The sequence below is a fragment of the Oncorhynchus clarkii genome, chromosome 20 (genome assembly GCF_045791955.1).
Source record: "Oncorhynchus clarkii lewisi isolate Uvic-CL-2024 chromosome 20, UVic_Ocla_1.0, whole genome shotgun sequence".
In the NCBI taxonomy this organism is placed as follows: Eukaryota; Metazoa; Chordata; class Actinopteri; order Salmoniformes; family Salmonidae; genus Oncorhynchus; species Oncorhynchus clarkii.
The window spans coordinates 71,723,223-71,748,941 of NC_092166.1; the positions used below are offsets into that span (position 1 = coordinate 71,723,223).

General features: G+C 41.9%; 1 protein-coding gene across 3 annotated transcripts; it reads left to right on the plus strand.

Moving 5' to 3' along the window:
* Nucleotides 1-667: 667 nt before the first annotated feature.
* LOC139376866 (transmembrane protein 87B) lies at nt 668-24,223 on the plus strand. 3 transcript variants are annotated; one of them, XM_071119831.1, is made up of 19 exons: nt 668-825; nt 5,083-5,143; nt 8,220-8,311; nt 8,977-9,111; nt 10,420-10,473; nt 10,727-10,904; nt 11,313-11,374; nt 16,288-16,471; nt 17,518-17,617; nt 17,731-17,824; nt 17,953-18,024; nt 19,194-19,302; nt 19,416-19,474; nt 19,750-19,853; nt 20,088-20,161; nt 20,264-20,340; nt 21,085-21,137; nt 21,237-21,267; nt 21,454-24,223. In XM_071119831.1, the coding sequence occupies exons 1-19, from the start codon at nt 673-675 to the stop codon at nt 21,493-21,495; spliced, it is 1,734 nt and encodes a 577-aa protein (XP_070975932.1). In that variant the 5' UTR covers nt 668-672; the 3' UTR covers nt 21,496-24,223. The 3 variants fall into 3 exon arrangements, with proteins under 3 accessions (XP_070975932.1, XP_070975931.1, XP_070975933.1); XM_071119830.1 differs by lacking the exon at nt 17,953-18,024 and adding an exon at nt 18,544-18,615 and having other exon boundaries at nt 673-825; XM_071119832.1 differs by lacking the exons at nt 8,977-9,111; nt 17,953-18,024 and adding an exon at nt 18,544-18,615 and having other exon boundaries at nt 683-825.
* The last annotated feature ends 1,496 nt before the right edge of the window (nt 24,224-25,719 follow it).

Sequence of the window (25,719 nt, forward strand, 5' to 3'; positions counted from 1 at the left end):
TGAGTTTGGTCCATCTCCTTCCACCTCTCTCCGAAAAGATGCCTTCCCTCCAAATTAGTGCAGTCCAGAATGATTTTCTGGATGGTGTCTGGGATGAACATTACAAAAGAAGACTTTATGTCCTGCACATCCGCCATCCTTATCGGCCCTGGTTGCATCCTTATCACATTGGCAGCCACACCGCATGGCCGCCAATGTAATAAGGATGTAACCAGGGCCGATGCAATGGCGGTGTGCAGGTTCTCACAGTACATTTTATAGTTTCACACACTACAAAGGGGTAAAGAGAGTGAGAAAAGCAGAAGACAGGCAGACATGCAGGTGGACCCGAACACCACATATGTAATATAAATGTGTAATGGGGTAAACTGTGCACTCAATGAAAATGTGTTATTTTACATGTTCTTAACAGAAAATGAGCCAAGGCCAATGAGTTGCAGGTGAAAAACTAATTAATTGAATAATTTTTATTCTAGTATACATTGAAAATGGGTCCCACCGACCCGAACACCACACAAGGGTTAATAAAGTATATATATGGTCACTGGCACTGCTTTACATGGTGTATTGTTCAATGCATCTGATGCCAAAACGTCAACTCTGCATGCGCGTTACGTTACTTCCACTCAGGTGAGTTAGCTATTCGCCTCAGCTATACCACATGCTGAAAACATGGCTGCTTCTGTACGGGTGAGGACGTGGAACACATCTAGCTCAGTGAAAACCTGGCTCCTTTATTTGGCAGGGATTATTTTACTAGGAGATGTAAATAGCGGGGTGATGGCATCTCCAGAACCAGGACAGTGGAGAATTACAGTTGTCAATGTGAGTATTAAAATATGTAATATAGTTAGTTAGCAAGAACAATTAATTTCAACTAACCGGCTAGCAATCCTACCTAGCTAGCCAGTTAGCATGGGTTTGGATGAAGGGGGCGTTTTTCTGTTCATAAAATTGAACATTATTGATTAATGATGCATTTTCCTGAGCAGATTCAGACTTTATCGATATGCACAAGGCAAACATTTTTGTTTTATCTGCGAGCTAGATAGCATAGGCTCACTAACCCGATATCGTTGAAAGATGTAGCCACAGAGTTTCTAAACTCAGAGGCGCAACATTGCGAAACTTCCGGGAACGCTTGCCAAACAGACCAGGCCCGGGTTTGGAGAAGTCAATGAGTGAAGTGAAACATTGTTCCTTAGTTAATTTTCTCCATATAAAGACACACAGATTCGAGACAATGTATTAAGTAGATGAACATGTTATTTCTCCAACCTCGTGAAAGTGACAGACGTTTTCATTTGTCAAAACAACTATCGAAAGTGTGCTTTTTTATTTGACGGCATACACATGCGCAGTTCGGCGCGAGACGAGATTACGTGTTTCTGCGCATGAGTTTAGCTAGACAACGTCGCCATGACGTCGCCTACAAGCTTGAACTGGGATTTTTAATGGAGAAGCCGTGGATGCCAATCTTCATATCTACATTTCTTGGCCAAACACCTCTGTTAGGCAGCTATCTAGCTAAAGTCACATAGCTAAATGTAAACAAACATCAGACACAGACCACTATACTCAGGGTTAGATCATCGCCTGCAATTTAGCCCAGATAGAACATACGTCTACAAATCATTCAGCAAGTAAAATTAGTGAGCTAGCTAATGTTCAGATTAGAATGTGGGCTGTGCCAAATCTATTTGGTAGACTAGCTATTGTGTCCAATGAATTGAAGAGATCTACCAGTAAATTGCTTTCAAGTCAGTGAAGGGAAGTGAGCAAGTGCACAAGAGAGGTAGGCTAATTGGGAGTTTGTTTTCCATGGAGGTGGTCAGGTGTCTGTCCACCACCATATCCTGTTGCAGAGTAATGTGAGAGCTACTCATTGCCTGCCTAGGGACTCCCAATAATGGTTACCAGGGCCTATATGAAGTGTAAGAGTAGGAATGAGTGCTGGTCAAGGATCAAGTCCCCCTTCCAATGTAATCTAATTTATTGTGATCTGAAAAAGCAAAATGGATTCTAAATCATCACTCTGGCTGGATACATACGGCACCAGATGAGAGAACACGAGTGTTGTGGTTTATAGAGGGAATAGGGTTTCCTCATATCACTGAATGTCAGTTGAAGTCAGAAGTTTACACACACCTTAGCCAAATACATTTAAACTCAATTTCACAATTCCTGACATTTAATTCAAGTAAAAATTCCCTTTTTGGTCAGTTAGGATTACCACTTTATTTTAAGAATGTGAAATGTCAGAATAATAGTAGATTTATTTCAGCTTTTATTTCTTTCATCACATTCTCAGTGGGTCAGAAGTTTACATGCACTCAATTAGTATTTGGTAGCATTGCCTTTAAATTGCTTAACCTCTTAGCGTGCTGATCCCGCATTCGACAACATCCGCTAAAATCGGAGTGCGCCAAATACAAAATCGTGATATTAAACATTCATGAAAATACAAGAGTCATACATGATTCTTTAGCTTAGAATCTTGGTAATCGAACTGCGTTATCCGATTTACAATAGGTTTTACGGCGAAAGCATAGCATTCGATTATCTGAGGACAGCGCCCCACATCAACATATGTTTACAAACCAGCACAGGTGTCACAATCTTAAATAGCGATAAAATAAATCACTTACCTTTGAAGATCTTCCTCTGTTTGCAATCCCAAGGATCCCAGCTACACAATGAATGGTTGTTTTGTTCGATAAAGTCCTTCTTTTATATCCCAAAAAGTCTGTTTTAGTAGGCGTCATTGAGTTCAGTAATCCACCCGTTCAACATGCAGACAGAGAAGTCCCAGAAGTTACCGGTAAAGTTCGTCCAAACAAGTCAAACTGTGTTTCTAATTCATCCTCAGGTAGTCTAATAGCTAAATATAAGATAATGGAGAATAGTATGTTCAATAGGGAAGGAAAACAACGAAGAGCGCACCCTCATTCACGCGTGCAAAGAGACTACTTTTGCCTTACCTCTCCCCATGGATAAACAACTATTACTTGTTGGTTTTTCAAAAAACAAGCCTGAAACCATGTATAAAGACTTGAAATCTAGTGGAAGCCATAGGAACTGCAATCTGGGAGGCGGAAGTCATAGTTTGCAATAACTTCCCATTTGAAGTTGATGGGAGCTTAAAAAAAAAAAGTTTTTTTTTCGCCTGCCATATCAGTTCTGTTATACTCAGACATTTATTTGAACTGTTTTAGTAACTTTTTTTAGACAATTCTACCAATTATATGCATGTCCTAGCTTCTGGGCCTGAGTAACAGACAGTTTACTTTGGGCATATCAGACAGGTGGAAATTCAGGATACTGCCCCCGACCCTAGAAAGGTTAACTTGGGTCAAATGTTTTGGGTAGCCTTCCACAAGCTCCCCACAATAAGTTGGGTGAATTTTGGCCCATTCCTCCTGACAGAGCTGGTGTAACTTTGGTTTGTAGGCCTCTGTGCTCACACACACTTTTTCAGTTCTGCCCACAAATGTTCTGTGGGATTGAGGTCAGGGCTTTGTGACTTTGTTGTCCTTAAGCCATTTTGCCACAACTTTGGAAGTATGCTTGGGGTCATTGTCCATTTGGAAGACCCATTTGCGACTAAGCTTTAACTTCCTGATTGGTGTCTTGAGATGTTGCTTCAATATATCCACATAATTTTCCTCCCTCATGAAGCCATCTATTTTGTGAAGTGCACCAGTCCCTCCTGCAGCAAAGCACCCCCACAACATGATACTGCCACCCCTGTGCTTCACAGTTGGGATGGTGTTCTTCAGCTTGCAAGCCTCCCCATTTTTCCTCCGAACATAACGATGGTCATTATGGCCAAACCGTTCTATTTTTGTTTCATCAGATCAGAGGACATTTCTCCAAAAAGTACGAACTTTGTCCCCATGTGCAGTTGCAAACCGTAGTCTGGCTTTTTTATGGCGTTTTTGGGGTAGTGGCTTCTTCCTTGCTAAGCGGCCTTTCAGGTTATGTCGATATAGGACTCGTTTCACTGTGGATATAGATACTTTTGTACCGGTTTCCTCCAGCATCTTCACAAGGTCCTTTGCTGTTGTTCTGGGATTGATTTGCACTTTTCGCACCAAAGTACGTTCATCTCTGAAACAGAACGCGTCACCTTCCTGAGATGTATGATGGCTGCGTGGTCCCATGGTGTTTATACTTGCGTACTATTGTTTGTACAGATGAACGTGGTACCTTCAGGCCTTTGGCAATTGCTCCCAAGGATGAACCAGACTTGTGGAGGTCTAAATTTTTTTCTGATGTCTTGGCTGAGTTCTTTTGATTTTTCCATGATGTCAAGCAAAGAGGCACTGAGTTTTAAGGTAGGCCTTGGTGTACACCCCCAATTGACTCAAATTATGTCAATTAGCCTATCAGAAGCTTCTAAAGCCACAACATCATTTTCTGGAATTTTCCAAGCTGTTTAAAGACAGTCAACTTAGTGTATGTGAACTTCTGACCCACTGGAATTGTGATACAGTGAAATAATCTGTCTGTAAACAATTGTTGGAAAAATTACTTGTGTCATGTGTAGTCGATGTGAAATGGCTAGCTAGTTAGCGGTGATGCGCGCTAGTGGCGTTTCAATCGGTGACGTCACTTGCTCTGAGACCTTGAAGTAGTGGTTCCCCTTGCTCTGCAAGGGCCGCGGCTTTTGTGGAGCGATGGGTAACGATGCTTCGAGGGTGACTGTTGACGTGTGCAGAGCGTCCCTGGTTCGCGCCCAGGTCGGGGCGAGGGGACGGATGTAAAGTCTATACTGTTACACATGCACAAAGTAGATGTCCTAACCGACTTTCCAAAACTATAGTTTGTTAATTAACAAGAAATGTGTGGAATGGTTGAGGTTAGTCATTAAAACTTGTTTATGTAAACTTCCGACTTCAACTGTATGTATGGGGGATCCCGGGAATCAAACCCACTATCCGGGCATTGCAAGCGCAATGCTCTACCAACTGAGATACAGAGGACCTGTTAGGCATTAGGCCTAGACTACATTAGTCAGGACTGACTTACTCAGTTTATCTAACTAATGCCAATGTAAACACTGTTTCCTCTTCTTCACAGACCTCAAGACCATTGCTTTTGAGGAAATCTATGTATAAAGACACTGATATCAAATTGAAAGGTAAGATTAGCCTATGTTTGATATACTGTATATGGGAAATGCCTCGCATGAGGGTGTCAAACAAATGAAAATTTCCTCGAGCATTTGTGAGAATTCTGCTAAATGTTTTGCTTTCACAAGACCTGAAAATAACAGTTTCAGGGTGCGATTAGCTTGTTTACAATCTGCAAAAGGTTCCATGCGATTCGCACTGCCCTGTCACAATACCTGGTACTCTGGTTCTAGATCTTCGACCCGCTACCAAAGATTGCCTATAATATTGAAAAGATAGTCAGTAGAGGTAACTCTGGGTCATCCTTTCCTGTGGCAGTCCTCATGAGAGACATTTACAGCATAGCGCTTGATTGTTTTTGCGACTGCACTTGAAGAAACGTTAAAAGTTCTTGACATTCAGTCAAGTTTAGACACCTACTCATTCCAGGGGTTTTCTTTATTTTTACTATTTTCTACATTGTAGAATAATAGTGAAGACATCAAAACTATGAAATAATACATATGGAATCATGTAGTAACCAAAAAAGTGTTAACCTTTCTGGCGCAGGCGTTCCGCTAGCGACCCACCTCGACAACATCCAATGAAATTTTAGAGCGCCAAATTCAAAATACAGAAATGGTCATAATAAATACAAGTGTTATACATCGGCTTAAAGATTAACTTCTTGTTAATCCAGCCGCTTTGTCAGATTTCAAAAAGGCTTTACGGCGAAACATACCATGCGATTATCTGAGGACAGTGCCTGCTTACTAACATTTTACAACCAAGTAAAGGAATTACAAAAGTCTGAAATAGCGATAAAATTAATCACTTAACTTTGAAGGTCTTCATATGGTTGCAGTCACAAGAGTCCCAGCTACACAATGAATGTTAGTTTTGTTTGATAAAGTCCCTCTTTATATCCCAAAAACTCTGTTTTGTTGGCGTGTTTTTTTTCAGTAATCCACTGGCTCCAAGGTGGTCAAAACATGCAGACGAATACATCCTAATAGTACCGTTAAAGTTCGTTGAAACATGTCAAACAATGTTTAGAATTAATCCTCAGGTTGTCAATTGTCTAAATCGATAATATTTAAACCGGACAATAGCGTATTCAATAGAAAGGAAAAACAACTAAGGGCGCGCACTCGGTCATGCGCAAAACCAGCACTGCATGATTCTACAGTCCACTGACAGAAAGGCCTCCTTCTTCTTCATTTTTCAGAAGACAAGTCTGAAACAATGTCTAAAGACTGTTGACATCTAGTGGAAACCATAGGAACTGCAATCTGGGTCCTAACCCATTAGATACTCTATAGGCATTCAATTGAAAACTACTCACATCAACAAATCCCAGGTGTGTTTTGGGTCATTGTCCTGTTGAAAAAACAAATGATAGTCCCACTAAGCGCAAACCAGATGCGATGGTGAATCACTGCAGAATGCTGTGGTAGCCATGCTGGTTAAGTGTGCCTTGAATTCTAAATAAAACCGTGTCACAATCACACCACCTACCCCATGTTTCATGTTGGGAACCACACATGCAGAGATCATCCGTTCACCTACTCTTCATCTCACGAAGACATGGTGGTTGGAACCAAAAATCTCCAATTTGGACTCCAGACCAAAGGACAGAATTCCATCGGTCTAATGTCCGTTGCTTGTGTTTCTTGGCCCAAGCAAGTCTCTTCTTATTGTTGTGCTTTCTTTGCAGCAATTCGACCATGAAGGTCTGATATTCACGCAGTCTTCTCTGAAAAGTTGATGTGTCTGTTACTTGAACTCTGAAGCATTTATTTGGGCTGCAATCTGAGGTGCAGTTAACTCTAATGAATGTATCCTCTGCAGTAGAGGTAACTCTGGCTCTTCCTTTCCTGTGGCAGTCCTCATGAGAGACATTTACATCATAGCGCTTGATTGTTTTTGCGACTGCACTTGAAGAAACGTTAAAAGTTCTTGACATTTTCTGTATTGAATGACCTTCATGTCTTAAAGTAATGATGGACTGTCGTTTCTCTTTGCTTATTTGAGCTGTTCTTGCCATAATACTTTTACCAAATAACCCTATCTTCTGTATACCACCCTTGTCACAACACAACTGATTGGCTCAAACGCATTAAGAAGGAAAGAAATTCCACAAATTAATTTAACAAGGCACACCTGTTAATTTCAATTGCATTCCAGATGACTACATCATGAAGCTGGTTGAGAGAATGTCAAGAGTGTGCAAAGCTGTCATCAAGGCAAAGGGTGGCTACTTTGAAGAAAATCTAATATAAAATATGATTCCATATGTTCCTGTTAGTGGAATTAAATTCCTATATGTTTAATACCCAATTAAATTAATACACTCAGCCCATTTCTAAGGATTTGTAAGAAACTTATTTGCATAAAATGGGCGGAGACCAGTCTCAAAATCAAGCACTAGCGTTTATTCTCAAGAGTACTGAACATGATACAATTTACAACAGGTTATAAACTGAAAATGACGTCATTAGGTTTCGAACTGTCCCGTGTCTCCTCCACTCCGGTACAATGGCAGTATAGTTCTCAAGCCTTCCTACATCGTCTCCCACCAATTTAGATAATTTATGACCAAGCCAAGGTCTTCCTGTGTAGATAAGCATTCTAGCCAGTCTGACGATGAGTTCATTCGTTTCTACCAAGGAACAGACAGTCATTGTTCTAATTCTTGATTATAATTACACACATTATATTCAGTACTAGGATTAAAAGAAAATTCATACATCTATACAGTAACATAATAGTATTCTGATTAGTCAGTCCTGATTGAAATGTATACATAATTAGTCATTATTGATGATACATCCCTTAACAGTTCCATATAGATATACATTGCCAACAATCAGTAGATTGGAAAGTGTTATGGAAACCCATTTAGCTTGTATTTTTTATTTCGGTACTTGGGAATTTAGCCGCAAAAGTTATTTTTATGTGCGCCACGTCATCACACACAGCATTTTATCTGCAACAGGTCAATTTGATGGGAAAATGTGCATATTTATGTGGATTTTAGAATATTAACATCTCTTACCAATTGGATGGAAACATACCTAGTAACACTTTTTTAAATTTTTTAAGTTGTGTCCTTTGGATGTCCAGAGGAGATGACTTTTACCATTCAATGGTACTTGAAATACTACCCCTGTCACAACGAGTTCAATAATATTGAGGTAAGTAAAGTACATGCACTAGCCTAGTTAGTAAGTTACTAGTACCATGTTAGTCTAAAGCAGGGGTCGGCAACAGGTGGCCCGGGGGCCAGAATTAGTTTTGCTCCCAAGTTTTTAGTACAAAAATACATTGTAAAATCACCAGGAATTCAGCTAAAAATTAGTTTAATGTAGGAAATCTGTTCCCAATTATTCCCATGAAAAAAAAAAGAACGTATAAGTGATAGTGACTCAATGTAATCAAGGTATGAAATTGTGTTTGAAAAGAAAAATACATTTTTGGGCTTAGTTGTGGTCAATTTAGTGTACAAATTATTATAGTTATTTTCTGGCCTTCCGCTCCGCCAAAAATCTGCCTGTGGCCGAATCTAGTTTCCTACCCCTGGTCTATAAGTTGATATCAGATATGGGTGTGTGGAGCAGAGAGTGAGTGTTTGCCATAGTCATCGTTCATTATCACTACCTTCATTTGTTTAGGATTCCTATGGTAGTGCCACATTTTGACAGTTGGTGTGAATTACCAGTTGACTGTAATATGCACTTTTGGAGTTACATCATTTCCTTTGAGCATTGAGATTTAAAAGTATGTCTCCCTACATTCAACTACTAATAAATATTGTTACTTGTAAAAAATCTCAACTTTGATATAAATCATTACTTTCAAGGAAATGTATGAGAGGACGCCACTGAGTCGAGGACAGAGTATGGATCCTAACCCTCTAGGACAAGGGGAATGCATTGAGCACAAGCACAAGCCCTTGACCTGCAACAATGACCTGCGATACTTCCCAATGCTAAATGTAAGGGCTTATAGGTTACATACAGTACATGAGTTACCTTCCATTACAGGGCTTTTCACACTACTGGACTGAACTGAGCAGGCCTGGTTACTCAGCTGCCATAGTTGCTTGAACCGTACTGAAAAGGACAGGGTGAAAACAAAATATTCAAGCCACAGTTTAGTTCGGGTCGGCTCAATAGTTTGAAAAGGATACGGTGCATTAAGAAAGTATTCAGCATTATTCTAAAAATGTTTTTAAAAAAAAATGTAATCCTCATCAATCTACACACAATACCCCATAATGACAAAGTGAAAAGCATTAAAAAAATAAATATATATTATTTACTTAAGTATTCAGACCCTTTGCTATGAGACTCGAAATTGAGGTCAGGTGCATCCTGTTTCCATTGATCATCATAGAGATGTTTCTACAAGTTGATTGGAGTCCACCTGTGGTAAATTCAATTGATTTGGACATGATTTGGAAAGGCACACAGCTGTCTATATAAGGTCCCACAGTTGACGGTGCATGTCAGAGCAAAAGCCAAGAGCTCCATAGAGCTCAAAGACAGGATTGTGTCGAGGCACAGATCTGGGGAAGGGTACCAAAACATTTCTGCAGCATTGAAGGTCCCCAAGAAGACAGTGGCCTCCATCATTCTTAAATGGAAGCAGTTTTTAACCACCAAGACTCTTCCTAGAGCTGGCCTCCAGGCCAAACTGAGCAATCGGGAGAGAAGGGCCTTGATCGGGGAAGTGACCAAGAACCCGATGGTCACTCTGAGAGAGCTCCAGAGTTCCTCTGTGGAGATGGGAGAACCTTCCAGAAGGACAACCTTCTCAGCAGCACACTAACAATCACTCTTCAGTAAAAGGCACATGACAGCCCGCTTGGAGTTTGCCAAAAGGCACCTAAAGGACTCTGACTATGAGAAACGAGATTCTCTGGTCTGATGAAACCAATATTGAACTGTTTGGCCTGAATGCCAAGCTGGAGGAAACCTGGGACCATCCATATGGTGACGCATGGTGATGGCAGCATCATGCTCTGGGATTTTTTTTCAGCAGCAGGGCCTGGGAAACTAGGATCGAGAGAAAGATGAACAGAGCGATCCTTGATGAGAGAATTTATACATCTGTTTTTGCTTTGTCATTATGGGGTATTGTGTGTGTGTAGATTGGTAAGGAGGGGGGGAAAATATTTCATAAATTGTAGAATAAGGCTGTAATGTCACAAAATGTGGGAAAAGGTCAAGGGGTCTGAATACTTTCCGAATGTACTTGTTGTTTGAGTTACTGACAACTTACTATGACAACTTTGTTTCAGAAAGCCAAGGTGGAACCACGGACAGTTGTCCCGCCCATGGAAGGGGCAGCACCGGTGAGCTGCTATGATGGGGTCATGGTGTTTGCATCACTTGTTTAGCACACACTCATTCAGCTATTGCTTTCGACTATTGCCTATTCCTAAGGTCATTGTCAATGAGCATAGGAGTTGCCGTTGGCCATATACAGCAAGCACTACAAGATCTGGGACCAGGCTATCACTTTTCCGATTCTCTTATATTTCTGGGATTTCTAAATACATTGCATAATGCAATTTTTAAAACAAATGTTGGTTCAATCCTACTCAGGGTTCGGATGAGAACTACACCAAATGGACAATGGAGGAGTACGACAAAGTCAGCGGTGTGAAGAATTCCAGTGTGTCACTTAAAGATGATGTCATTGCCACCACGTGGAAGGATGGCCCCTATCTGCTTGTGGTAGTGATTAAATCTAACAAACAGGAAGCCAACTGGAATTTAACTGGTGGGTTCGCTACATTAACCACCATACGCCTTAGCTGGGTTGTGTTCATTAGGCACCAAACACAAAAATACAGACGGAAACAACAGGGAGGGACCACCAGAACTAACCGAAGAACATTTACTGAAACTGGGCGTGACTAGCTAGCTGGACTCATTTTTGTTTTCCGTTGCAATAATGTTATTATCTACCCTAATGAACACGACCCAGTTCTTGAATGTCAAACTTGCCCATGAGGCTTACCGAAATGGAAATTAAATTTCTTTAGTCAGTCTAAATACTAATTGAAATGATTTAAAATAATAATACATTGTCTACTGTTTTGATCACATCGCTCAATGTTGTATGTTGTAAACCTGATTTATTTTCTGCGTTATCGAAAGTTGATGTATTCTCTCTTTATATTTCCAGTAAACGTTGTAATGAAAGGAACTCACGGCTACATCTCCATCACTGAATGGCCTCTCATGATCGTGAGTATACATTTAATTGATTTGATCCTTTGTTGGGACAGATTCAATTCAACATTGTCACATTAAATAAATGGTCAGATGCATTGCACCATGAGACTTTAGCTCATGCTAATTTCCAGTAATTGTCCCTAGTCAAATATATAATGTAGGCTTAATCATTGTCATAGATTGCAGACACCTGTTTTACTCACTCATCAAATTTGATTAGTCACATGCGCCGAATACAACTGCTGTAGACCATAGAGTGAAATGCTTACTTACGGGCCCCTAACCAACAATGCAGTTTAAAAACAAATATGGATAAGAAATAAAAGTAACAAGTAATTAAATAGCAGCAGTAAAATAACAATAGCGAGACTATATACAGGAGGGTACCGGTACAGAGTCAATTTGCGGGGGCACCGGTTAGTTGAGGTAATATGAACATGTAGGTAGAGTTATTAAAGTGAATATGATGATAACAACAGAGTAGCAGTGGTATAAAAGGGGGGGGGGCAATGCATATAGTCTGGGTGGCCATTTGATCAGGTGTTCAGGAGTCTTATTGCTTGGGGTAGAAGCTGTTTAGAAGCCTCTTGGACCTAGAGTTGGCGCTCTGGTACTGCTTGTCGTGCTGTAGTAGAGAGAACAGTCTATGACTAGGGTGGCTGGAGTCTTTGACAATTTTTAGGGCCTTCCTCTGACACAACCTGGTATAGAGGTCCTGGATGGCAGGAAGCTTGGCCCTGGTGATGTACTGGGCCGTTCGCACTACTCTCTGTAGTGCCTTGCAGTCGGAGGCCGAGCAGTTGCAATACCAGGCAGTGATGCAACCAATCAGGATGCCCTCGATGGTGCAGCTGTAGAACCTTTTGAGGATCTGAGGATCTGAGGACCCATGCCAAGTCTTTTCAGTCCCCTGAGGGGGAATAGGTTTTGTTGTGCCCTCTTCACGACTGTCTTGGTGTGCTTGGACCATGTTAGTTTGTTGGTGTCCAAGGAACTTGAAGCTCTCAACCTGTTCCACTGCAGCCCCGCGTGCTCTCCTCTCTTTCCTGTAGTCCACAATCATCTCCTTTGTCTTGATCACGTTGAGGGAGAGGTTGTTGTCCTGGCACCACACGGACCAAGTCTCTGGCCTCCTCCCTATAGTCTGTCTGTGATCAGGCCTACTACTGTTGTCATCGGCAAACTTAATGATGGTGTTGGAGTTGTGCCTTACCGTGCAGTCATGAGTGAACAGGGAATACAGGAGGGGACTGAGCACGCACCCCTGAGGGGCCCGTGTTGAGGATCAGCTTGGCGGACGTTACCTACCCTTACCACCTGGGGGGTGGCCTGTCAGGAAGTCCAGGATCCAGTTAAAAGGGAGGTGTTTAGTCCCAGAGTCCTTAGCTGATTGATAAGCCTTGAGGGCACTATGGTGTTGAATTCTGAGCTGTAGTCAATGAATAGCATTCTCACATAGGTGTTCATTTTGTCCAGGTGTGAAAGGGCAGTGTGGAGTGCAATAGTGGGTCTAGGGTTTCTGGGATGATGGTGTTGATGTGAGCCATGACCAGCCTTTCAAAGCACTTCATGGCTACAGATGTGAGTGCTATGGGTCGGTAGTCATTTAGGCAGGTTACCTTAGTGTTCTTGGGCACAGGCACTATAGTGGTCTGCTTAAAACATGTTGGTATTACGGACTCGGACAGGGAGAGGCTGATAGTCAGTGTCAGTGAAGACACTTGCCAGTTTGTCAGCGCATGCTTGCAGTACATGTCCTGGTAAACAATCTGGCCCTGGGACCTTGTGAATGTTGACCTGCTTAAAGGTTTTACTCAAATCGTCTGCGGAGAGTGTGACCACACAGTCTTCCGGAACAGCTGGTGCTCTCATGCATGTTTCAGTGTTTATTTGCCTCAAAGCGAGAATAGATGTAGTTTAGCTCGTCTGATAGGCTCGTGTCACTTGGCAGCTCTCGTCTGTGCTTCCCTTTATAGTCTGTAATGGTTAACAACCCCTGCCACGTCCGACGAGCATCAGAGCTGGTGTAGTACGATTCGATCTTAGTCCTGTATTGACGCTTTACATGTTTGATGGTTCGTCGAAGGGCATAGCGGAATTTCTTATAAGCTTCCGGGTTAGAGACCCGCTCCTTGAAAGCAGCAGCTCTAGCCATTAGCTCAGTGCGGATGTTGCCTGTAATACATGGCTTCTGGTTCAGGTATGTACAGTCATGGCCAAAAGTTTTGAGAATGACACACACCTCAATTTTCACAAAGTCTGAATTTCTATTAATTGCGAAGTCCCTCTTTGCCATGCAAATGAACTGAATCCCCCTTCAAAAAACATTTCCACTGTATTTCAGCCCTGCCACAAAAGGACCAGCTGACATCATGTCAGTGATTCTCTCGTTAACACAGGTGTGAGTGTTGACGAGGACAAGGCTGGAGATCACTCTGTCATGCTAATTGAGTTCGAATAACAGACTGGAAGCTTCAAAAGGAGGGTGGTGCTTGGAATCATTGTTCTTCCTCTGTCAACCATGGTTACCTGCAAGGAAACATGTCGTCATCATTGCTTTGCACAAAAAGGGCTTCACAGGCAAGGATATTGCTGCCAGTAAGATTGCACCTAAATCAACCATTTATCGGATCATCAAGAACTTCAAGGAGAGCGGTTCAATTGTTGTGAAGAAGGCTTCAGGGTGCCCAAGAAAGTCCAGCAAGCGCCAGAACCATCTCCTAAAGATGATTCAGCTGCGGGATCGGGGCACCACCAGTACAGAGCTTGCTCAGGAATGGCAGCAGGCAGGTGTGAGTGCATCTGCACGTACTGTGAGGCAAAGACTTTTGGAGGATGGCCTGGTGTCAAGAAGGGCAGCAAAGAAGCCACTTCTCTGCAGGAAAAACATCAGGGACAGACTGATATTCTGCAAAGGTACAGGGATTGGACTGCTGAGGACTGGGGTAAAGTCATTTTCTCTGATGAATCCCCTTTCCGATTTTTTGGGCCACCCGGAAAAAAGCTTGTCCAAAGAAGACAAGGTGAACGCTACCATCAGTCCTGTGTCATGCCAACAGTAAAGCATCCTGAGACCATTCATGTGTGGGGTTGCTTCTCAGCCAAGGGAGTGGACTCACTCACAATTTTGCCTAAGAACACAGCCATGAATAAAGAATGGTACCAACACATCCTCTGAGAGCAACTTCTCCCAACCATCCAGGAACAGTTTGGTGGCGAACAATGCCTTTTCCAGCATGATGGAGCACCTTGCCATAAGGCAAAAGTGATGACTAAGTGGCTCGGGGAACAAAACATTGATATTTTGGGTCCATGGCCAGAAAATTCCCCAGACCTTAATCCCATTGAGAACTTGTGGTGAATCCTCAAGAGGTGGGTGGACAAACACAAACCCACAAATTCTGACAAACTCCAAGCATTGATTATACAAGAATGGGCTGCCATCAGTCAGGATGTGGCCCAGAAGTTAATTGACAGCATGTCAGGGCAGATTGCAGAGGTCTTGAAAAAGAAGGGTCAACACTGCAAATATTGACTCTTTGCATCAACTTCATGTAATTGTCAATAAAAGCCTTTGACACTTATGAAATTCTTGTTACTATGGAATACTGAAATATAATTACATCTGACAAAAATATCTAAAGACACTGAAGCAGCAAATTTTGGAAATTAATATTTGTGTCATTCTCAAATTTTGGCCACGACTGTATGTACGGTCACTGTGGGGATAACGTCATCGATGCACTTATTGATGAAGCCAATGACTGATCTGGTGTACTCCTCATTGCCATTGGAGGAATCTCGGAACATGTTCCACTCTGTGCTAGCAAAGTGGTCCTGTAGTTTATTATCTGCTTCATCTGACCACTTTTTTATTGATCTAGTCACTGGTGCTTCCTGCTTTAATTTTTTGCTTGTAAGCAGGAATCAGGAGGATAAAATGATGGTCAGATTTGCCAAATGGAGGGCAAGGGAGAGCTTTGTATGTGTCTCTGTGTGTGAAGTAAAGGTGATCCAGAGTCTTTTTTTTTTTTCTCCTCTCTCTCTCTGGTTCTACATTTGACATGCTGATAGAAATTTGCTGAAATGGATTTAAGATTCCCTGCATTAAAGACCCTGGCTACTGGGTGAGCGATTTGTTTGCTTATGGCGGAATACAGCTCATTAAATGCCGTCTTCGTGCCAGCCTCTTACTGTCGTGGTATGTAAAGAGCTACGAAAAATATAACTCTCTCGGTAAATGGTGTGGTCTACAGTTTATCATGAGATTACCTCAGACTAGCAATAGCTTGAGACTTCCTTAGATATCGTGCACCAGCTGTTATTTACAAAAATACATGTTCTGTCCTGCCAGTGCAGTGTAGAACTAGCCAGCTGTATGTTGATAGTGTCGTCGTTCAGCCACGACTTCGTAACGCATAAGATATTACAGTTTTGAATGTCCCGTTGGTAGTTTATTCTTCCACGTAGGTCATCTATTTTATTTTCCAAAGATTGCATGTTTCACTTGCAGGGTTTTGTGTTGTATATGTAATATAATATTGTATATGCCATTTATTTAGTCATGAGTGCATATATTTCAACATACGGGTGGCCCTGGGAATCGAGCACACAACCGTGGTGATGCAAGTGCCATGCTCTACCAACCAAGCCATATAGGACCTTGTTGTTTGTTCAGATGACTAAAGACCCTTTCAGGCCTGATGAAACTGGATGCTGTGCAGTCATAGGTTTGACAGTGATCAAACAAACCAGTTTGTCAAACTTTATGATGTACTTTTGGGGGTGCGTTCTAACTCCCCAAATGCCTAGGTTTTGACTTAGTGGGCTAATGCGCTCTTCAGGCATGCAGGAGAGCCAGGTTAAAACCCTGTATCATTGTAGTTGAGTTCATATGTTTTAACACCCATCTCTTTCCCCCTCAGTTCTACATGGTGATGTGTATAGTGTACATCCTGTACTCGTTACTCTGGTTCATGTGGGCTGCCTGTTACTGGAAGGACTTACTGCGGATCCAGTTCTGGATAGCTGGAGTCATCTTTCTGGGCATGGTGGAGAAGGCTGTGTTCTGTGCTGAGTACGAGAACACCAACGGTGTCGGGGCAGCTTGTGAGTCTACACTACGACTAATACTACTACTAAACTACACCGAGCTCTCTTTCTGAGTGGTTTAAACAGTAGTAAGATCCTCTGTATAGGAGCATGGTGAAGGCTGTGTATGAGAACAACGGTGTCAGGGGCAGCTTATGAGTTTACAGTACACTACACCCAGCTATCACATTGATCCGGTCCCATTTCCCTCCCTACCCTTTCCTTTTGGCTCTAACCTGTCAATTGTTTTGCAAATCTGTATGGTCTGAATAGGCGGGTATGGTCTGAATAGGTCTGAATAGACGGGTATGGTCTGAATATGGTCTGAATATGTCCTGAATAGGTCTGAATATGGTCTGAATATGTCCTGAATAGGTCTGAATAGGCGGGTATGGTCTGAATATGTCCTGAATATGGTCCGAATATGGTCTGAATAGGCGGGTATGGTCTGAATAGGCGGGAATGGTCTTGTTAGCAGTTGATATTCCACTTCAATAACACAGACCCCAATGCAAATCAGGGGGAAGAAAATTGGTTTATTCTTATTCAAAGAGGACGAATCATGCGGGGAGGGAGATGGTAGATGTTCATGCTCCCCTGTCCTCAGTGATTCTCTCCTGTGCTTCTCTCCACAGGACAAAGGGACAAGATGTACTTTATAACCCAGCCCTAGCCTGTGGTTCACCAGTTAGAATTCCTTGCAATAAAACTGGGCCAATGGCTGAATAATTATACTATTTCAGGCTCGATGCATAGACAAATTCCTCCCATGTCTCTGACCCATTGATCAATAATTCCCTATTACATAAAAAACACAATTTCCATTGATCGTTAGTACTCTATTTACTTTTAGTCCTCTTGACCTCTTGTACACTGCGTTGTGTATTTATCTTCGACATATTCTTAGTCTGAATAGGCAGGTATAAGCAGTGTAGTGATGATGGTGCTTCCATCATATTTGCTTAGAGCCAAGGGGGAGGTTTAGGGAGTGTTATTATTCTGAGCAATACATCGTTTTTCTGCCTTGTGTAAGAGACCATGCATTCCAATGTTCTTGTTTTCAGCTCCAGGCCTGTTGATCTTTGCTGAGCTCATCTCTGCCCTGAAGAGAACCCTGGCACGGCTGCTGGTCATTATTGTTAGTCTGGGATATGGTATAGTCAAGTAAGTTGAGAAAATAAAGGTCATCACTCACTCCCTGTCACTCCCAATCCGTTGATAGGTTAGCCTGCTATCTATATTTTGTACATTTTCCTGCATTTTGTGTTTCCTATCAGGCCTCGACTGGGTACTGTGATGCACAGAGTGGTGGGACTAGGCGTCCTGTATTTTGCCTTTGCTGCTATCGAAGGTGTGCTTAGGATCACTGGGGTAAGGAGTTTTCTTGATTTTGCTCCATTGAGCTTGCATTCAAAATGTGAAATTTCAGTTGTAGATGAGCTGCTGTTTTCCCTTGTGAGTTATCGGAATTACTTTCAATTAATGTATATTCACTAAAGGGTCGTGACAATGGCCTTTCCCTCATCACAGTCGTTGTTCTAGTTGTGATGGACTCCTGTATCATCTGGTTCATATCCTTAATCCAATTATCATCTGGAGTTTATAATAATTACTCCATAATGCACATATATTGGTCTATAATAACAAAATAGGCCTACTTGTCTTGTTAGCCTTGTCTGTCAGTACAGAATTTTACACATTTTGCTATTGCTTACTAATAAGTTTTCATAAGTCTCACTAATAGACTAGGTGCTGGGGTTGTGTCTTGTACAATTTAAACTGGAGTTTGGGTTGTATACCTTCATTTATATACTAAATTATGTTTCAGTGGGTGATTGTCTTTGGTTGTTGCTCTGGTGAAAGGCTCTGTTCTCTATCTACCCCACTCACTCATCACTTTTTCGTCCTCTGTTTCTTCTCTCGCTTGACGTTAATCTTGCGCTCTGACTCTCTCTCATATGTCTCTCTTACTCTTAACTTTCATCTACACTTTCCCCACCTGCTCTCCTCTCCTATGTATTTATCTTGCTCTCAACTTGTATTCTCTCCTCTTCTCTTCCACTCTCCCCCTTTCTCCTGTCCTCCCTCAGGCGAAAGACTCTGACCTGGCTCTGTTGGCCAACATTCCTCTGGCTCTGCTTGACTCCTCTCTCTGCTGGTGGATATCCTTTGGTGTGCCTATAGCCCTGCTTGGGCTCCTCTGTCCCCTGGGGGGCCCCCTGGTCCCTACCCAGGGCTTTTCTGATCCTCAGTCTGGGGGCCTACTCTGACCCTCCCTGGGCTGGAGGGTCAGAGTAGAGTGCTTCTATCAAAGGGTTCAGTCCAAATCCAAAGGGTCTCTGCATGTTAATCCACTACCTACATGCTAACCCTCTGCCTCTCACAGCTAGCTTCTCCTGACGTATATAAATAGAGAGCATGAGAGATTAGATTATTTGCTATCTTACTAGCTAACTCACAGCTAGCTAACCTGGAAGTCTACAAGTAGAGGTCAAGTAGTCCGGCCTTTCCCAGCCCCTTTACCTGGGGCCTCATTTGTTCTTCGGGTCAAACACATTCCAACACCTTAACCCACTAGCTACCACTCAGAGGGCACATAATCTGACCTTGCATGCTGTTTTCCCTGCTGACTTTGCTAGGTTCTTCCCTGATTCCGTCTTATACGTGAAGTCTGTCAGTTACTCTACATACTGTCAGTGTCTGTCTAGCCCAGAGGTTGTTTCCTTGACTGCCTCCTAACATATTTGTGAGCCTGGCTCAAACTATAAAGACACTGAAGCTGAGGAGAAACCCAGTCAAACTGTCTCTCTACAGACACTTCACGAACACGCTCATCTTTGCCATCATAGGTGAGTGAAGTTGTTAAATTGATTTAGAGTCTCTTCCCAGCACCGGATACCGGTCATACATTCATTCAATCAAAGTAGTCTAGTGATGATCACTCATTCTTTTCCTTCTTTAGCTTCAATCATTTTCATGGTGTGGACGACAAAAAAATTCCGGCTAGCAGATTGTCAGTCGGTAAGAATACCTCTGTTTTTAAATGTCTTGTGTTTCAAACGTTTAAATAGAAAATATACAAATGTGTGTTATACAGTTCTTCTGGATCAATGTTTTTAGCTTGCTCTGTCTTGAGACGAATATCAATTTTTTTTATTTTACTAACACCTTCAATATGTGGCTGTTTAACCTCCTTTAGCTGAATGCAGTGATTTTAAAAGAATGTCGGCTAAATAACAAAAATGTAAATATACTGAATCCTCATGAATGACGTTTGCATCGTCCTGTGTGGCCAGGACTGGATGGAGCTGTGGGTAGATGATGCCTTCTGGAGGTTCCTCTTCTCCATCATACTGCTGGTTATCATGTTCTTGTGGAGACCATCTGCTAACAACCAGAGGTGATGATTGATTTGGCTGTTACATAACAGACATTTGCATTGATCTAGGTGTTCTCATCCTGCACCTTAGCTACCTTGTGTGCTGTAGATTTCTCAATGGCAATATGTTGACGTATCAAACCACCACCAACAGTCAGTCAGGGAGAAAGTGCCTCGCCTTTCGACTCTTCAAAGCTTCACAGAGGAAACACAAACTTAAACGGTCTTTCTCTAAATGGAGCTTTATAACTTCAGGTATGCATTCACTCCTCTGATGGACGACTCTGATGATGAGGAGATCGAGGACTTCCTGGTGTCAGCTAATTTGGGTACAGTACAGTTCACTTAGTGAAATAGTAGGATTTTCATTCTCACGGTGTCATTGTTTAAACATTGACCATTGATCACCAAAAATGTTTCTCTCTACACAGCTGACGGCATAAAGTTGAGAGCAACCAACTCCAGGATTGAGACAAACGGTTCTGCCAAGCCTTCAGGACCCAACCCGGTGAGTATCACACGTTCATTATTACCTGGAGGTAATAAATTAAGAAAAGGCAAAGTCCATTTACAAGTATCGAATTAATATGAACGCAAAATACTCCACATATAAATACAGTTTAAGTCAATCTTTTTCTCTCTTTTTTTTTTTTTCCTTTTTCTCCCCATTTTTCGCGGTATCCAATTGGTAGTTAGCCACACTGTTCACAATGCCCACTTAACCTGGAAGCCAGCCGCACCAATGTGTCGGAGAAAACATTGTACACCTGGCGACCGTGTCAGCGTGCACTGCGCCCGGCCTGCCACAGGAGTTGCTAGTGTGCTAGTGTGCGACCAGGACATCCCTGCCAGCCAAACCCTCCCATATCCCAGACAACGCTGGGCCAATTATGCACCGCCACAATTGGCCCAGCGGCCGGCTGCGACAGAGCCTGGACTCGAACCCAGAATCTCTAGTTTCACAGCTAGCAATGCAGTGCCTTAGACCACTGTGCCACTCGGGAGGCCCAGTCAATCTTTTCTGTCAGCACAGTCAATGGTCCACTTTCAGTTAACTGCACATGATGACATGACACTTTTGCTTACTGAAATGTTTGCTCTTACATGGCAATTCAAACCCCCTACTGGCAGACATTAATGGAACATCTGTCATCTAGTAAATGACATGACTGAGTTTAAACAACAGGGGGCAGCGTGGAGTAATTATCTATTTTTTTTTCTCTTCTGTCATTTTCTTTACCAATCTGTCCAGGATGAAGACATGAAATGGGTGGAAGAGAACATTCCTACCTCTTTATCAGACGTGTAAGCATGACTTAACAAAAAATAATACATGTGTTTTAAAGGGATCAACATTAGGCAGTTGTATAAAAGCACGTTTTGTCTTTTCCTCTTTCATTATAGAGCGTTGCCTGTCCTTCTCGACTCGGATGAGGTATGTGTATCCTTAACACAACAGGTCTCAACTTTGGCTCATTTCTGTCAATGGCAACACATGGTTTGCTTTACTGTGCATTTCCTTTAATGTTATTAAATTCTCAGATTGCAGTATTATATGTACAGTATTATATGTACAGACTGTTAGAGAAATATATATATATTCTCTGTATTTTTTTACCAGGAAATCATGACCACAAAATATGAAATGTCCAAGATGGAGTAACATGGAAAGTCTTCCTCCCACCCATGGTGGATGCAGAGCATCTCTTCCTCGGGTTCCTAATGCATGGCATGGAATAGACCGATCATCTGGAGCACGACACCTCTCCAATCCTAGTCCTAGGGCTGTTTAGGCTGAGACTCAGACCTCTGATCCTCTGTACAACACTACTGTGGCTTAATGCAACACCCCTGACTTGGCGATCAGCAGGGTCCTATTCATTGGGCATTAAATGGAAGAAAATTGATTAAAACGGGGAGGTACTACTTCAACTTGTCCAATAAGAAATACTTGTTTTAGTTTTCCTTTCCAGAGTGTTTGTTACGGTGTGCTCTAATGTATTCAACCGATGTTATATGTGGGCAACAGAAAATCTCACCTGCAATACTCCTATTCTGTGTGTCCCAAAGGGCACCCTGTTCTCTATATAGGGCACTGCTTTTGACCATGGCCCATAAGTTTTTATAGGGAGTATGGTGCCTTTTGACCATGGCCCATAAGGTTTTATAGGGAATATGGTGCCTTCTGGGATGTAACTTATGAGACTTCTGTTCCAAAAAACCAGCTTCACTTTGTTAAATGCTGTATGTATTTATTGACTTTTTTTCTCTCACTGAACTTGACTTTATAGGAGAAAGGAACAAGCTGGTATATTATTTCAACACCAATTGGACACACTGCATAATAACATTACCAATATTATTTTGATAGTTGATAACATTCAGAGGTGTATAGTAAACATTATTTATTATATATTACACTAAGTGAAGCTTTATTGTTTCCTAACCAAAGTATAATGTGATGTGGGAGAGTTTGCGTTTTTGTCTAGGCTGGGACACAGGATTCATACATGCAGTACCTAACAGAAGTGTTCTTGATAATGTCAGTGTACGATTGCAGGACTTGAGGTCTGTTCAGGAGGATGTAACATTACAGAATGTTTAGATAGAAATACAAGGAATAGAGCTGACATGATTCACAATTCTATCTACTATCAATGTTCAGAAAGTTTACATCACTGAATGGACCCCTGAGGTTGGTAGAGGCAGTACTGTAATTGAGGCTTACGTCATTGAGGAGTTGTGTGTTTGAATGTGAGTGGAGGGAATCTTTAGCCTGGTTCCAGATCAGCAATAACAGCGTTACAATGGCCATAGGAGTTGGCAAGACGGCACAAACACATCTGGGATCAGGCTAGGAAGTCCTCTGTTTCCGCTAGTCAAATAAAGAGCAATATTATATACGTCCTATGACCTTGTAAGGTTTACTTACACTCCTCTAGTACCCTCCCTTTATCTGTTTTACATTGCTTGTGCACCAAATGGTACCCTATTCCCTATAGCAGGGGTGCCAAGCTCATTCCATGTAAGGCTGAGTGTCTGAAGGTTTGTTTTTTTCCTTTCAATTAAGACCTAGACAATCAAGTACAAAGGAGGAGTGAAAACCCACAGATGCTCAGCCTTCCATGGAATGAGTTTGTAAAGAGTGCCCAATATAGTGCACTACTATCCCTATGCGCCCTGGTATAAAGTAGTGTGCACTATATAGGGGATAGGGTGCTATATAGTGGGACAAATTGTTATTTATGTTTAAGTGTACTTACAACTTGCTATATTTAGTTTAGTTTACTCTAGGTACATTTATGGGGATGTTGTTATTGTGTGATAAGTTTTAATGTTATTTCTGATTTGTTGTAATCTGTCTAGCTTTTTCTAAAACTCTTTTTAAAGGACAAACTATTGGAAATTACTCTTGTCTCGTTGATTAATTAATGCGTTGCGTTTTGTTTTGCTGTTGAAACGGGATGTGTCTCTCCATCTTATGTTCTGTAATGTTATAATACTTTCAAAGTACAGATTCTTTGTGCACCATTTCTGTAACGGCAATCGGTACTGGTGCCAGTTAGATGGTGTCTGAAGTCTTCAGCTGTATAAGAGACTGGGGGGGTTGTCTCGTGTGGACATTCCCGTTTCCAAATAGGATGATGTTGTATTGGTCTGTGTTATGCTCTGCAGCCTTCACCTAGGTTAGGGAGTTATGATTTCACTCAACCTCAACTATGTCCTAGGACCTGTCCAGAAACATTCCCTATTCCCTACCCACTAGATTGTCTTACATCTGTCCAATCCTTGCATAGGTAGGGTGTAGTTGTCAGTTTGGGAATCAGGCCCTAGTATATGTAGTGCTTTCCCTAACTTGTATAAATTCATATTAAGATACTTCCTCTTACTCAGACCCTGACATTCTTCTCTTTATGATCATTATTTCCCTCTTATGTAGCCTACAACTGAATGTCTGTCTCAGAGTTGGTTATTTTCACTTAACAGAATGGTTTTGTCTGACTGTTATTATATTATTTACTGCCTGATACCTTTTTTGGAAGGGTTAACATCTTCAAAGCTATGCTTGAACTTTTAAACACAGGGCCTGTAGTCATAAAGCGTTGCAGTACGAGTGCTGATCTAGGATCAGTTTGACCTTCTAGATCGTAATGGACACCTGATTCCGATTGGCACGCCTACTTTGAGATGCTTAGTAATGTACATATGGCTCCAGATCAATGTGGCTTGTTTTTCCTTTTTATTTCTGTTGGCAGAGCAGAGAGAGAGAACAGCACCATGTTATTAGTATGCCAAACTGTAAATCTGTATTTATTTTGTTGAAAATCTTTGTTTTCTGATCTATTTCAATACGATGGTTAATTTAATTGTAAATAAAAATGTTTTACAAATTTGTTTTTGTGTTCTTGCAGTCACAGGATAACAGATTATAACCAGTGATCATTAGATCATCATTATTAGTTGATCATCCAGTCAGGGAGATTTGCTGTGTGGCCAGAGTGCCATATTGGTGTACTTACAGCAGGTGATGGGGCAACTGTCAGTCGGGGTCTCAACTTACTGTTGGGAGGTACAGTGCCTTGCGAAAGTATTCGGCCCCCTTGAACTTTGCGACCTTTTGCCACATTTCATGCTTCAAACATAAAGATATAAAACTGTATTTTTTTGTGAAGAATCAACAACAAGTGGGACACAATCATGAAGTGGAACGACATTTATTGGATATTTCAAACTTTTTTAACAAATAAAAAACTGAAAAATTGGGCGTACACAATTATTCAGCCCCCTTAAGTTAATACTTTGTAGCGCCACCTTTTGCTGCGATTACAGCTGTAAGTCGCTTGGGGTATGTCTCTATCAGTTTTGCACATCGAGAGACTGACATTTTTTCCCATTCCTCCTTGCAAAACAGCTCGAGCTCAGTGAGGTTGGATGGAGAGCATTTGTGAACAGCAGTTTTCAGTTCTTTCCACAGATTCTCGATTGGATTCAGGTCTGGACTTTGACTTGGCCATTCTAACACCTGGATATGTTTATTTTTGAACCATTCCATTGTAGATTTTGCTTTATGTTTTGGATCATTGTCTTGTTGGAAGACAAATCTCCGTCCCAGTCTCAGGTCTTTTGCAGACTCCATCAGGTTTTCTTCCAGAATGGTCCTGTATTTGGCTCCATCCATCTTCCCATCAATTTTAACCATCTTCCCTGTCCCTGCTGAAGAAAAGCAGGCCCAAACCATGATGCTGCCACCACCATGTTTGACAGTGGGGATGGTGTGTTCAGCTGTGTTGCTTTTACGCCAAACATAACGTTTTGCATTGTTGCCAAAAAGTTCAATTTTGGTTTCATCTGACCAGAGCACCTTCTTCCACATGTTTGGTGTGTCTCCCAGGTGGCTTGTGGCAAACTTTAAACGACACTTTTTGTGGATATCTTTAAGAAATGGCTTTCTTCTTGCCACTCTTCCATAAAGGCCAGATTTGTGCAATATACGACTGGTTGTTGTCCTATGGACAGAGTCTCCCACCTCAGCTGTAGATCTCTGCAGTTCATCCAGAGTGATCATGGGCCTCTTGGCTGCATCTTTGATCAGTCTTTTCCTTGTATGAGCTGAAAGTTTAGAGGGACGGCCAGGTCTTGGTAGATTTGCAGTGGTCTGATACTCCTTCCATTTCAATATTATCGCTTGCACAGTGCTCCTTGGGATGTTTAAAGCTTGGGAAATCTTTTTGTATCCAAATCCGGCTTTAAACTTCTTCACAACAGTATCTCGGACCTGCCTGGTGTGTTCCTTGTTCTTCATGATGCTCTCTGCGCTTTTAACAGACCTCTGAGACTATCACAGTGCAGGTGCATTTCTACGGAGACTTGATTACACACAGGTGGA

What these genes read in the sequence shown, in the direction of transcription:
- LOC139376866 (XM_071119831.1), top strand. Translation starts at nt 673, where the DNA reads ATGGCTGCTTCTGTACGGGTGAGGACGTGGAACACATCTAGCTCAGTG. An exon ending in CAACGGTGTCGGGGCAGCTT is followed by an intron (nt 16,472 to 17,517) that starts GTGAGTCTACAC and finishes TCTTGTTTTCAG; the next exon opens with CTCCAGGCCTGTTGATCTTT. An exon ending in CCTGGTGTCAGCTAATTTGG is followed by an intron (nt 20,162 to 20,263) that starts GTACAGTACAGT and finishes CTCTCTACACAG; the next exon opens with CTGACGGCATAAAGTTGAGA.